Source organism: Acanthaster planci, linkage group LG05 (genome assembly GCF_054643075.1).
Source record: "Acanthaster planci isolate LZ-2023a linkage group LG05, COTS_SCS, whole genome shotgun sequence".
NCBI lineage: Eukaryota > Metazoa > Echinodermata > Asteroidea > Valvatida > Acanthasteridae > Acanthaster > Acanthaster planci.
This window is the reverse complement of record NC_141781.1, coordinates 21,288,366-21,303,445: the sequence shown is the minus strand read 5'-3', so window position 1 is coordinate 21,303,445 and position 15,080 is coordinate 21,288,366. Positions and strand designations below refer to the sequence as shown.

Here is a 15,080-nt window from a genome sequence, read left to right as displayed (position 1 = left end):
ACAAAAATTACAAGTGAATGAATGAAAAAAAATGTGCTGCACGCAAATTTGAAGGTATCTCCAGACACAACTAAAATTAAAGCTTGATAAACCATTCTTTTTTGTGTTTGTTTCTTAATGAAAGGCAAAATATTCATGAACAGATGCATAACTCCACAAGAACGGAAACAACTGGCTCCAATATACCACATCTATATGTTACATATCAGCAGTTTTATTTAAACCAATTAAATGTGAGCTATACAGAGTGAGATCTTACCATTATACAATAGTGTAATTTATGACCAAAAGAGTCTCAACTGCAAGACATAACACAGCGAGGCAAATGAGAAGCTTTTGTGTTTATAGCATGAGAAATAATACCAGATGGGAATTATAACTGGAAAACTACATGTACTTGCATCAAGAGCTTCAGAGAACTGCCCAGCAGGCAGTTTCAATAGAACAGTCATTTGATCAGCATGCACTGGTTTAAATTTCCCCTCAACAAAAGATAATACGGTAAAGATGGACACTTAATTAAACACCGCTGCTGCCATGGATGCAGATTTTGTGCACATTCCGATGAAAATACAGTCTTCTGTAGATCATACCATACACATCCAACCCGGTGTACGCTTCCATTACATTCTCAGGAAAAGAGCGACACTGAAACAAACACAGGTTTCGTTCCTGTCCTGAAGAAAAGACCTCTTGTTAAAAATAAACTGTCCTTGAATCTTCAAGAATACATTTCAGTCTGCGGAGTGTTACATCAATCCCAAATGGGACAAAACCTCTAAATGCAATGTGATTTTTCACACATCCCACAAACTTTGAAGGGAATGAAAAGAACCACTGTGGCTGGTCGTCTAACACAGGGCTGAAAGTGCTTGCTATGCCATAGGCACTAGCCTTTTTTCGTATTCCTGTGCAAAGTTATTGGCAGAGAAATGCCTCCAGAAGGACCTCTGTGCTGATATCACTATAACGTAGGCGTATGCTTTCCTGAGGTGCTCAGTGGACCATGGGCCCCCAACTGGCTCCATAGTATATGAAAGAGCACACGTAAGCAAAGTGTGCCATCCTCGGTACATGTACACGGGACTATTCCCATTCACGAATCTCTTGGCGAGTTCTAAGCCAATTGCAATACCCAGGCAATCATAATTGTTCGCCGTCACTCATCAACCTGTTCCCCCCCTCAATCTCATCCCTTGGTAGCAATGAACAAGCAAGAACATGACAGCAACATATGAGGGGGAAGAAATGGGATATCACCGCTGGAATCAAGTCAGCATTGAAAGCATTGAACAAACATAAAATGCATAGCTGTTAAAAGTGTAGGAGAACGAGATATGGACAATTGACAGCCGGAGGAACGTCCTTTTCTTAGGTTACACTACATTAATCTATGTGCAATTTTTTTTTTTACGCCAGATACTGATCTATAATTTTTCATTGCAATTTTTTTTCGAAGTTTAAACGATGCACAAGAAAACTTAACCACCACATAAAAATGACACTGAAACATTTGATGAGAACAAGATTTTTGACACTGGTTGGCCTGGTATGCGCCAGGATTCTATTTTGGCCATCTAAAATATATATTTGTTTCTCTTGCTTCCGTCGGTGCCGCATGTCCTTGGAAGCAATAAGTTTCTTTTCAAATGGATAGTTTGCATCATTTTCATGACAATCTAATTTTTATTTAAGACACTTCTTTCCACAGCCACCAGGAAGTTGGCATTTTGTTATGCGTGACCGACTTCAAAAAAGTCAGGAAAAATTTCAGTGCTATTTTTTCACCGATCTTGGTCTCAGAATAATTGCACCAAATTTAGGAGGAAATCATCTTTTCCAGCTCACCGAGCAATTACCTCTTTACGTGAGAAAGTTAAGATGAAGGATCACATCTGTTTGTCCTTTTCTCATGCAAGGACCTCATGGCACGAAATGATAATTGCAAAATAAAATACAGACGGGCAGAGCTACTAATCACTTCAGCCTCGCCCTCTCATACAAAGATAATGTTCAAGTTGTTGTAGACATTACAATTATTATTTGGAGACTAACCTACCTTTTGAGTACACTAGAAACTACGTCCACTATTCACATATAAACCCATTTTGAAACTGCTGAAGAAATTTTACAGATTTTCAGGGATTCCCTTAGTCTTTAAATTAAATACTCTTATGTACTTTCCTCTTTCCCGCCACAGTCAATAGTTTTACTTTTATTACCTCACCAAATATGTCCAACTTTTTTTGACGAGATTTGATGCTCAGAAGGTTGATTGCGGGCCTGAAGGATTGGATGTTCCATGGCCTTTTGTTAGAAACTTTTATGTACGACTTTCCTTTATTTGTGATAAACATTTTTTCCAAATTAAAAAAATGGAACCGTGAAATTTCATCGCCGCTAACAGGATTATAACCAAAAATCAAGTATCAAAGTGCTACTACACGCATATTACTTGTTACATCTTCTGCAAGATAATGTTTTGACACCAGGTGGACATTATCTCATTCATCAAGATGGCCTGTGATTTATGACCTTTGGCATCCCAGCTAGCTACGGTCTTGAAACAGACCTCCGTCCACAATTCCCTTTGAAGAAGTCAATGTGGCAAGTTGACTCTGAACCCAAGTAAAATTTTGTGACACCGCTGCCGTGGTTTCGAGATGGCAGGTCAAAAGTTGCCGACTTTTTGTGGTGGATATTGATTTTAAAGTTCGGGCACAAAAAAAGTTGAGAAAACGTCGTCGTTATCTCAGTCAATGGGTTCACCATAACGGCAGCAAAATAAACTGCTTGGCTGTCTCTGCCATGTAAACTTGTTTTCCGAGGTGGTTAAAAGTTCATTCTTAAAGTCTTTGGAATCCTCATTCACGGAATCAAGGCCACCTTTAACAGGCTACAATCATGATCTACGTGCAAATAAACCACTGTGCTGATGACGTCACATTTCGGTAACGTGTGTGCTTTCCTGGGGTGCTCAGTGGACTGTGGGACTCCACTAGCCCTATAAGAAAGGGCACGAGTGAACAAAGTGTGATGTCATCGGTACAGGGGTATCTTGCTAATTGATGTAGACTGAGATCCATGATTGGAGAACGCACGCTACATTGTGGGACAGCCTACAAGTCTTTCCACATCTTTTGCCTGGACGTGCACATGTTACGCATATCAAGTGCAGAAATACACAAGTTTTTTTTTTTTTCTAGAAATTAAGGCCGTTTTCCAATACTCAACTTCGGCTCCGTCTCAGGATTCAACTGTTTTTTTTGACTACCTGCCTTTGAAGCTGTAAGCCCACTAATTAGTCTAATAGTGCCAGAAAATATTAATAAGATGGAAGAGAGCAAAAACTTACAGTAATCCAATTTGATTTAAACGCTTCAGGCCCACAATCGGGGATTGGTTACGGAGACGAAGTTGAGTATTGGAAAACGGCCTAGGATCCAAAATATGGAATTGATGACAGATGATGGATCAGAAATTACAATTAAAAGCTTTTCCCCTAGAGTCTGCGGAGGGGCAAACAGACGGACAAATCAGCTCTGGATTCTACCTAAGGAGTCGCTCCACCGCTGCGTTGACGTCCCCACCAGTGGCTATCAGGGCCCGCAAGTTCTGCTCTTCGTTGACGAAGCCCATACTGACCAGCTGCTCCATCTGGAGTCGGTAGCGCATCTCTGGAGGTTGCTGTCCAACGAGAAGAGAGACCGATGGATTGAGTAAGGAAGTTGTAAACGACCCACAGGTACCTAACGGCACCCACAAATGAGCAATGAATAACGTGCAGCTTCTGTCTGGCCCGTCTTGCGATTAAACAGTCTTCTTCTCGTCGGTCAGTGGCCATTGTGGATTCCTTTGGCCGGCTTACCTGAGGCGTGGTCCCAGCGCCCATGTTGGTCAACATCTGGGTCATCAGTTGGCTCCACTGGTCACTCCCGAGCCCCCCCAGTGGGCCCACCGGTGGGGTGGTGGTGGCCAATGATGGGGTGGGGGTGGTGGCGTCGCCGCCGCTACTACTAGGGGTGGTGGTGCTGGTGGTAGTAGTAGGTGAGGTGGTGTCGGAACCTGCTGTGTCCGTTGTGGTGGTGGCAGGGGTGGCGGTGGAGGAGGGCGTCGAGGCAGACGTGGTGGTGGCACCAGGCCCTCCTGACCCTGCTCCTGACATCCTTGAATTTAATAAAGATTGAATTTAAAATGACATCGGGGGCTTTGGAAGATTTCACAGTATTGAAGAAGGTATCGAAATATGGTGTGTGGTGGCCCGTAAAGTACAAAGGATGAAACTGGAGAATGTTAGGAATTCAAAGAAACATCCAGGCTCTAACAATGACTACTGACTTTTCAGGGTTTCTAGAAGTTCACTAGTCCCATTTTTTTAACCATGACTGCGTGAATCTCACACTTGGCTTTTATTGTACACGGTGCAAAAAGGTGGCTAGTCCTCAATGACTGCAATTTTGAAAAGCCACAACTTTCGGGTCAAAAACTCTGAAATCAGTGCAAAAAGCCCTTAAAAGTTCCACCCCTTATGCACTCAAGTTTTTTTTTCTGCATCGTGGAGGCCTGCAAAGAATCCACAACAGGTTTCCAGCAGACAACACCCTCAAGAGTTAGGGTTCAACGACAGAGCTGGAGCCGAGGTGACTCACCCAGGCAGGATGCCCGGCGCTACCGACTGTAACTCCTGCAGGCCTTGCTGTATCTGCATGATGGCCCGGATGGCCCGAGGGTTGGTCATTACGTTACGGACGTCCGGGTTCTCCATCTAAATTCAGGGAAATGTCAAGATTGGAGTTATGCAAATCCCTTATAACACACTTAAAAGCGGCAAAGTGTAGATAGATATTAAGTGGGAGGTGGTCAGAAGGAAGTTGATTACCTGGCGGAGGAAAGTGGGTAGCATCGTAGCCATCTGTTGCTGGAGTTCAGGGTTGCTGGCAAACAGGGGATTGGATCGCATAACCTACGCAAGAAGACATGTGCCACCAATACAAGTTTCGTAAATAAGGATTTCTTTCAACGTTATAGGTTAAGACTTTTTTTACTGGTATTCAAGGTGATCTCTGGCCATAAATTCTGCATGTTATTGCTTCGATAGTGTGACTACGGGTAAGTGAGCAGGTGATCACGCGTGGCCTCATTATAACCTGATGGGACACTCTCAAGCCAACTCCATGCCAAACTGGGTTTGGACTTGAGCCGACCGCTACAGTGCCACTGAGCCAACTGGGTTTGCCATGAAACTTATCACAGATTGACAACGGTGGCCAATCTGGGCAGAATTCGAACCCAGATCACTACAGTGCTTGCCGAGCAGTGGGGGTCGCCCACGATTAGATTTGAACCCAGACTGCTGAAGTACAGGCCAAGCTAGCCGGAACCGACACAACACAGCATGAAAATGGCAGCCGATCCAAAGTTGGATTCGAACCCCAACTGCCACAGTGCAGCACAAGGCTAGCCAGGTCCAACACACACACCCCTAACGCAAGACGGTGGGCACCCCTGATCCGGGTTTAGATCCAACCCCCCCTTAGATCCCCCCCAACCCCGACCTCTACCCACCTGAGCGGCCAGCTCTGGGTCGTTGGCCATGGACTGCAGCATGGACTGCATGTAGGGCGCCTGCAACATGTTCTGGACCAGCTGCGGGTTGGAGGAGATCTGCTGTAACATGCTCTGCATGCCTGGAGAGTTGAAGATGCCACCAGCTACGGAGACACACAATAAAATAGCACAAATGACGAAGCAACCGCTCAGAAAAAAGAATTAACAAGCCAGAGCTTTGACCCCCGGACAATATGCATCCACAAATATTCCCTGAAGGGTCAGGGCGATGAATCTTCTTAGATGCACTTTTCTGGCTACTTCATAACTCCTCCAATGTATGAAAACTTTTTGGCATCCTCATGGAATGATGTGTGTTGAAAAGTGCACTTTTTTAAACATGTCAAATTATCCATGCTTTTTCTAAGGCCACGGCTATTGTCCAGTTTAGATATTTTCCTGTTAAAATTGTAAACCAAGCGTTTGCTCTTGAAAAAATTTCTGAGTGTTGCTCCGTGGATGCATGCCATGTACTTCAATACACAAAAGAAAATCATTGAAGAAAATGAAACTTAACCCCTTGACGACGGGAATTTTTGTCTGAAAGCAGACTCCGAGAATTCCAGCCTCACTTGGCCACCTGCCAAACCGTAAATTCTCGGTTTGTGGCCTTGCGTGCTCTGCACCCTTTGAATTACACGGTGAAAAGGCTCATTGTTCGGTGGCATGCGGCTCTACTCAAGCTTCCACGTTCCCGTTGCCTCTTTGCAAAGTGGGGACTATTGTGAAGCTGGTGATTATGATGCAAATTCAGCCTTTTCATTTCTTGGCAACACACAAAGGCCAATCACCATGCATACAAGAGCCAGGGTATGCCTTCTTTCACCGTGTTCGCTTGGGCATGGGCCGAGAATAATAGCTGGAAAGCGGGCTGAGGGATCTCAATTTTCACGGCGGCTCTTACCGTCTCCTGGCGCGAAGGGGTTAAGACACAAAAGATGAACATTCCGCCAGTTCTTAATGCAGAAATCAATGCAACACTGCAGCAATTTTCCTCGCCAATATGGCGATTCCAATGCACCAAAACCGCAAAGGCCCCAAAGTGCCTTGGACAGTGAAACAGGAGACGGGTTGTGGTGCAACTGGAACACCACGGCTCATTTCCACGACACACTAACATACCTGGGTCTGTCAGGCTGGGGGTGCCTGTGGACGAGCTGGAGGTGGAGGTCGGAGGAGGGGTAGCGGTGGTGGTGGAGGTGGCCGGCGATGTCCCCCCGCTGGGTCTAGAGGAGGGAGGTGCCCAGGGGTTGGGCAGGGGCTCCGTGTTCTCCCTCCCCTGCTGGGCCGAGGTATCTGTGGAGAAGTCGCCAATGGTTACATGCAAAGGGTCACTAGGACCATAAAGAAGACTCTGCTAAGAATAAGGTTCGGGTTCATTGAACTTCCATTTTGTTTTACAAAATCATTCCCGTGAAATAGCGACCCGAGCGTAAAACTCTGCACGCTGAAATTTCCGGGATGGCCCAGACGGTAAGAGGACCTCACCTTGACTGCTGTTGCGTAGGGCAGCGAAGGGGTTCCCTCCAAGCTGCTCCTGGGCTGCATTCAACATCGGCTCTTGGATGTCCGTGTACATCCGTCGCAGGGCATTGTACCCACCAGGGATACTCTGTGATCATTGGCAAATATTAAATTAGGATTTTTATTTCCTATCATATCACAATATGTTCTTTAGCAATAATATATTATTTTATATCATGTAAAGTACCCTGATTTTTTTTTAAAACAAACTTTCAATAACCCTCAATCCTCCAAAATCTTCCGATCAGTTTTGGAGAATTTTTGAGGACTGAGACAGAGTGGGCAATAAAGACGACGTGTGCCTAATTGCAAAGGATGCACTGTGTCAAGGTCTTGGGTTAGACCTTTGGCATTTACTTGGATCTACGATATATGTGCCATCATCCACATCGCTCCAGGATACCATTCACCCTGCCTGAACAACATGACAGGAGGTTGCTGGAGGGATTGAGGTAGTAGTCACCCCTCCATCGAACACATTCAAGTAATTACTGGAGGATTTTGGAGGACTGAAGATGTATCCAATTTTTTCCCATGGAGGCAGTTAAAGGATTTTGAAAGACTGAGGAGATATCGTACCAAAAGGGTTTAAGAGGTTAGGGTAAAGGGGCTGATGAACGATGGGAACATATACTTAGATGAGAAAGGCTGTATAAACGGCAATGTCCGGTGGCCACAGATTACACTTAAACCTATTGGAAACGCATGAAGCCGCTATCTTTGCAGCTTCCATAAGCTCGTACATTATTGCGAGCGACAGCCAAGTAATTTGGACATGGCCAAAGATGAGCGGATTCCAGGACTGCAGTCTGGCGCCCGGACTCACCTCCAGATTGCTGAGAGCCCTGTCCTGCGAGCGCATCATCTCTTGCATCATGGCCGGGTTCCGCGCCATCTCCATCGTCTGCCTCAGCAGCTCCGGGTTGTTTAGCATGTGTCTGATCTCGGGGTTGCGCTGAAAAATAAGAGGGGGGGGGAGACGAGGGATCAGTCTGGAACAGTGGAGACACGTTAACTGAACCTTCGCTGTGTCCCCACACTCTGATAAGTAAATCCCAAAACCAAGCACGGTTCTACGGTGGGGGGATTTATGCCCCCTCCCCCAAAAAAATTTCATTTAGCCCCTTCCCCCCAAAAGCAAAAATAAAACCAGCTGCGAAACTTAAATGGAGACGTCACGTGCAAAGGGTCCAGCCCCCCCTAAAAAAAAAACGGCTCCAGGACCGCGCCTGCTCAAAACACTGATCATGGATGACATGACTTTGATGTTCCTATTGCTGAAACTGAAGCATCACAGCATCAGAATTTAATTCTGTCAAGTCTAGGACCAACAAGCAGAAGCTTGAATCCACAGCTCCATATAAATGCCGTTACATTATACGCCTTCAACAGCAGGATAAGCTGCTGAAATTGTGCCCCATTTTAGACTTTGAACTTAGGACAAACACAGCTCCTGTTAAAAAATAATAACAACGAACAAGAAAAAAAGACATCTGCAGTATTTCATTTGTCTGAGCACCTGAGCTTTTCAAATTTGGGTTAGAATCGGAGCATTTTGACAAAAGCGTGCGCTAAAAAGCATTTGACAAAACTAGGGCATGGACTAAAGTTTACAGGCCGGTCTTTTTGCAAAAAATACGACAGCATGTTGGCACATCTGGTTCCAAATATCCCTGTCCATTCTAGGATCTTGGTCCGTACAATCTTGGAACTCAGGCAGGACTCCAACTGCATCATTCTAACAACCTCTGTGACAAACACTCAGAAACAACCTGTGCAAATGCCTAGGAGATTTCGAGAGAGGTGGAGACTTGATGTGGGCCGCCTACCTCCATGAGCTCCTGCATCTGTGGGTTACTGAGGATCATCTGTCGCATCAGGTCGGGGTTCTGCATCAGGCTCTGGGTCATGGGGTTGTTGAGGACTTGCTGCATCATGTCTGGGTTGCTCAGCAGCTGTGCGATGGGCGAGGAAGGGATAGAAAAACAACAAAGAAACGGCGCTTTCAGTTTGGAATGGGGAATGGAGATCAGTCGGCACTCATGAATATGCATGTCATTCCGACTATGAATATGCATGTCATTCTGACTATGAATATGCATGTCATTCCGACTATGAATATGCATGTCGTTCCAACTATGAATATGCATATCATTCCGACTCGGCAGCATTATTCTTCCACAAATATGCATTCTTTTGATCTATCTATTTGTACTGATTCTGCTTAACCCGAACCCCCAAGGCTCCTGCAGTAGAAAGCATACTGAACCTCAAAAAATCCAACAGGTTCATGTACTTGTCTATGTGCATGTACATGTACATGTACATGCAGGTTACTGTACCAAACCTGATAAACTCCAACAAAATGAGCCCGTTGGAGTTTGAGTGCTATGGTATGGATGGGTCTAGGCAGTATAGGATGACTTGCACTGAGCAGTACCAAACCTGACAAAATCAAGCATAGTCCAACAATTGGCACAGCAAGCCAGACACTGCACACTGTGACCCGTGTGTGGCCCAACTCGCACAGAATCCAACACCATCTCCCTGGGCCTTTCATCCCAAGTCTCACAAAATTCGACAAGTTCATCAGGTACGGTACCAAACCTGCCAAAACCTCACAAACCTGTTGGGAGTATGGCAGGTTTGGGTTAGTTAGGGTTAATGAAGTGGTGGTGACCTCTGTCCCAATTTATCTTTCTGTGCATGTTTATCTGGTTTTCAGTTTTTTTTGGGGGGGGAGGGGATTGACATAGCAAATTTTACTTTGATGTTTTCAACAATCAAATTCAATCAATACATCTAACGCTGCAAACATTTCTTTCATTTTTTAAACATAATGAACTGCCTTACTATGCTACTTTATCTGTTGCTAATCTTTTGAGCAAGTGTACACCTTCTAAATGAATTTCTTTAAAGGATGTAGAAACAGGACTCCCCATGGATTGAGCTGGAGTGCTTCAGTGAGGGTTAAGGATCAAAGGTTAGGGTTAAGGGTCAAAGTGCTGGTCCTTTACCTGTTGCTGCATTTGCTGCTGCATCTCCATGAAGTTGGCTGAGCCAAAGCCCAGGTTGCCCAGTCCCCCGAGTCCCCCCAGGCCCCAGGGGTTGGTCCCCCCACCATTGCTCCCGGGGGCGGGAGCAGGCCCCGGAGTGGTGCTGGCCGATGTACTGGTGGAGGAGGGCGTCTGTGACTGGGCCACGGTGGCAGCCTGTTCCTGAGCCTACGGAAGGGAAGACATATCCGTCACAGTACTGATGCGTAGGATTGTACCCCACAAGCTCAGTGTACAATTCTGTCGAGTTACAAGTCATTCAACTAAAGAAAGCCTTATCTAACCCTTCAGAATGCGACAGTGATCAAAGTTGTTGCATTTTGTTGCATTTAGCTGTCAACGTACGTGGCAGAATATACTGTGCATTAAACCTGACAGTGCTTAGGCTGGTGTTGATGCTCTACACCGTGCAACAAACATTGTACTCGGCAGGGTTCTCATTCCAGATGTCAGATTCTGTCTCCCTGGACAGAACCTGACGGGGTCGGGGTAAGTGTCGTTAGTTCTAAGAGTCTCTCTGGTAGTTTTTTTTTTCCTCCCAGGAGCTTTCTGGAACCTTCCGCAGCCCCCACTGGGTGGGAGCCCTGCGCAAATCAGTATTAGACTTGGAGAAGAAGCCATGATATAATTCACCATCAAACAAAATTGACAACGTACCTTGTTGGCAGACTTGATAACAAGATGTACCGTCAACCCATCCTTAATGGCTAAAAGAAAGGGAAACAAGTTTACCTTCACATCAATGAAATCACCACTTATACACATTCAAAGAATCCGAAATCAATTTTGGAACAAATACGAAGAGTTAAATTGAGATGTGAAAAATGAAACTCAAGCATCCGCTCCATAAATAGGAGTCTTTCACCAAGCGTATCTCTTAAAGGTTTCCACATGTGAATGTACGTTAAGAATTTAGAAATGCTCTCAAAGTAACCCGATTTCTAAAATATATCCTGCCATAACTAAATGTACTGATGAAAAGAAACCCAAAATGACTGTCTGCTTTCTCTTACAGTGTGTTTCTAAAGTGTCGGCATCCTTCAGAATCTTGCCAGCAAAGATACAGACAAGCTGCTCTGGGGGTGCCTTGAACTTCTTGGAAATCTCTTCCTTGAACTGCGGGTAGATAGAACAAAGTGTGGCTCACAAGGTGAACAAAACTTTCCAATCAGTGCTAAAACATGAAAACCTACATGTACAAAACCCTTATACATGTAAACTGCTTGCATTTAATGAATGAATGATCCTGAAAACAGGCTAAATTGAACCACACCAGCAAATGATTGGGCGGGCTCACACCGATGCTTGGTATACATGCCACGACGAGTATAATGCGAATGGGCACAGCTGTGGCGCACACACTGACCGTTATCACGGGTACCGTACTGGCAATGAAAGGCAAGGTTTGAATATAGAATTTTGTTTTCACTGCATGACCATCTTGTACGACTGTAAATCAACATTTCAAAGTGTGTGGATAAATCTCCAGTAAGGTCTCTTTCCCCCCTCACAGCTCTTACAGTGCAGTATACGGCACCCACCTCCCAGATCAATCCAAAGACACACACAGGACAGTCAGGTAATGAAATTGATATTTCCCACTTCCAAAAACGGTCAAACTGAAATACAACAGTCGGCCATCCACCATACGCATGCGCAATGTGTGATGAACACCAAGCACACAGTGTGTTTGGATTAGTATCACTAGGAAAATGAGGGGGTAGTGATTAAAAGCTCTTTTTTTTTAAAATAGTCTGTTGCACGGTCTTAAAACCATGTGACTCTAGGTCATAAGTTTTGAAGAGATATGGATCAGTGTAAATGGCTTCTTCAGGGAAAATTTGATCTAGAAAGTGGAATTTTTTAGTAAATGTAAAAGTGAATGTCCCCTGATCAGCATTGATTTGATCTACCTGGGCTGCATTCAAAAACACAGGACATTACAAACTCATACAAAGTCATAGGGCCGCAAGTCATACAGTGTTGTAACTTGCAGTTCTGTCATGTTTGTGAGTAGTTCTGAGTTCAGGGTTGATGTTTTTGCCCAACTATGTCCAAATGTAAAAAAAAGGCGATTTGTAATGTCCAAATTACTCATTAGACCTAAACATGGCTTGAAAAATATGACAGTGATTGAAATGAAAAATTTGATTCTCCTTCAGAAAGAGTTACATATAGGAACATCCTTTGTTTATTCCTAAACAGGTTGAAGCATCACACAGGCCTAGGCCTGTGTCAGTCACTTCACCCATTTACCATTTTACCCACAACCACTTCGTCTACAACCATTCCGCCCATTTGCCACTTTGCCCACACACCACTTCACTCATGGCCTTTATCAAAATTGGAAAGAGGAAGACACATCAGAGCAACCAAACAAACCACCTAACCCCTCCTGAATCCACCCTGATTGCCAGGAAAGTAGTGGGAGGAAAAATCGGAGATTTTCAAAACCGGTTAATCAAATTTTGAACAAGCGGTTATCTGCTTTTTGTTGACTTTTGTTGACGTAGACAGAGCTCTTCCATTTAGCAGTGGCCAGAACGGTAATTACAGTTGTGGACTCCGTGGGTAAATATCATTTGCACTCTATGAAAACTAAATGGCAGTGTCTTTTTAATTTGCATAGTGTAGGTATGTCCTAACTGTCACTAAAATAATATTTCTGTCAACACTGAAATCATTGGTCACAGTTTGTCAAACATTATATTTAAAAAATGTGCAATTTTTACAATTACAAATTTGTGAAATTAGGGCATGCATTAACTGATTATTAGGCCTACCAGACGAAATATTATGTGGGCCTGATGCGGGCGAAGTGGTAAATGGACCTAGGCTACTTCCTGAACAGTAAGGTACTACTCCGTAGGCCTTACTGGGTCCATCTTTTTGATGGTTCCGTACACTATGGCATTTCGAAAAGTGCCCTGCAATCGTACCAGAGAAAACCTCCGTTTGTGCTTTCTGAAGCAACAATAGCTAACCTATATGGAACCACCAGGCACAGGAGTATTTTGTAGCTTTCAACCTTTATTACTGGCAAAAATGAGGTTTTCTTCTACCATCCAGTCTCATCCTTTCGACAATCTACACACATCTGCATTCTTTGAGGCCCTATGTCACTGACAAAAACAGGTGCAGCGTATTCACATAAGGAACATACCAGTCCCTATAATTCCGACTAGGCCTACTCTCATTAAGATAATGTATAGAGACGTCAGGGAGATCGGTGGTCAGGGAACCACACTAATGCAGATGTGTGCGGATCGTCGAGGGATGAGAGGTGAGGATGGTAGAGAAAACCTCATTTTTTTGCCAATAATAGGCCTACAGGTTAAACACTACAAAATACACTCGTGCCCAGTAGTTCCATATAGCCTACATATAGGCCTAGGCTTGCTAGGTTAGGGTCTCACAGTGTCTCTTCAAGGACTTAGGGGAAGATTTGCTTCAGAATGGTCAAACGGAGGTTTTCTCTGCCAGTATGATTGCAGGGCACTTTTCAAAATGCCATAGCGTATAGAACCATCAAAAGCATGGACCCAGTAAGGCCTACTAGTACTACAGAGTGCATTACAGGCTTACTGTTCAGCAGTCACGGCATGGCAGTTCAGGATGTTCCCCTATGCGGTCTTGCCAAGCTAGGCTACATCATGAAATGAATTATTTCAATAAGGAAAACATAGGTGCATGGGACTTGTTCACCACTTCCCCTTTCTACATGCTTTGTATATGTATCACAATGACAGGATGTCGTAGAGAGAATTTTACGCCTGCTTTTCGATGTCGTCCGAAAATTGGGCAAGTGCAGTCAACGTAGGCTGACATGGCTGACCATCTGCGTCTCGCAAACTGACGACAGGCCTATCCCCACTTCGAACGAAAAAGATGCCGAAATATTACATTAATTTTCTCTAAAAACAATTACATAACAAACTATTACCTCTTTTATCGTGGCATTGGCTTCCACGGTGATAGTCTCCTTATCTTTGGGTGTTTTTACCACCACTTTTATCAAGTTTCCAGTCTCGGGAGCCGCGGTTTCTTCCGCCATCTTGGACGATACTACTTTAATAATGCGTAATCATGCATGCGCCGGCTGTGTGCTGTACGTACGTACGTACTGCCACTAGTCTCCCTGGTTCCCAACCCGAACTAGCCGTTGTTTTATATTGAATCATGGAACGCCGATGATCAGTTATTTTCCCCGTATTTTCCATTTTTTGCCCTCATCGTTCTTTGAAACAGCGCCACCAATATAAAATATTAGCTTAGATTAAAAGATGAGCTGCCTCGGCAAGGGCGATTTGTTGTCAATACTACTGGAAACAGTGACGCAGAGAACAACTACAGGGCTTATAATTTTTGTCAACTTCTTTCGTGCTTAAGCTTTCTAGTGTCATTATGGGTAATACCAGCACCATTCTTGGACAAAAAATGGACAAAATATTGTATTAAACTACATTGTTGAATTCGAGTCTCTCACAAATCCTTTCACAAGTTTAGTCACAAGGCTCCTCACAAGGCTAGTCATAAGTAACAGGGTGAACAATTTTGTCACAAAAGAACGCTTTTGTCATAGCTCATTTGAATAGCCTTCGAGTTAATTGGCTCAAGACTGGATGACTTGCGGTGGACTTGTGATGGACTTACATGCAGGGACTTGTGATGGACTCGAACACAACACTGTTAAACTGGGGTTAATCTAACACCCTAGGTGTTATCAGAAGACTAAGCCCAGTCTGGTATAGTCCTCTGAAAACACCCAAGTGTAAATTTAACACCACAGTTTTTCCAGTGCGTGTTTAAGACAATTGGCTAGCCTTTACACAAACGTGCCCTAATAGGTTGTCCTTTTAGGTCGTCCTTATCGAAGTTGATGCAGTCGATTTT

The 15,080-nt window shown here is 44.3% G+C and overlaps 1 protein-coding gene across 1 annotated transcript; it reads right to left on the bottom strand.

Annotated features, from left to right (window-relative positions):
* Positions 1 to 192: 192 nt before the first annotated feature.
* LOC110984156 (ubiquilin-1-like) lies at positions 193 to 14,286 on the bottom strand. The gene is made up of 13 exons (XM_022243989.2): positions 14,131 to 14,286; positions 11,201 to 11,303; positions 10,845 to 10,894; positions 10,149 to 10,355; positions 8,961 to 9,086; positions 7,958 to 8,086; positions 7,096 to 7,219; positions 6,730 to 6,903; positions 5,566 to 5,711; positions 4,880 to 4,963; positions 4,650 to 4,765; positions 3,869 to 4,166; positions 193 to 3,687 (listed from the first exon to the last, which is right to left on the bottom strand). The coding sequence occupies exons 1-13, from the start codon at positions 14,239 to 14,241 to the stop codon at positions 3,550 to 3,552; spliced, it is 1,806 nt and encodes a 601-aa protein (XP_022099681.2). The 5' UTR covers positions 14,242 to 14,286; the 3' UTR covers positions 193 to 3,549.
* Positions 14,287 to 15,080: the final 794 nt, after the last annotated feature.

Bases quoted from the DNA above. Each gene is read 5' to 3' on its own strand.
- LOC110984156 (XM_022243989.2), bottom strand. From the start codon at position 14,241: ATGGCGGAAGAAACCGCGGCTCCCGAGACTGGAAACTTGATAAAAGTG. The intron at 8,087-8,960 runs GTAGGCGGCCCA...CTTATTTTTCAG, and splicing joins AGATGCAGGAGCTCATGGAG to CGCAACCCCGAGATCAGACA. The intron at 4,766-4,879 runs GTAATCAACTTC...CCCTGAATTTAG, and splicing joins TACCCACTTTCCTCCGCCAG to ATGGAGAACCCGGACGTCCG.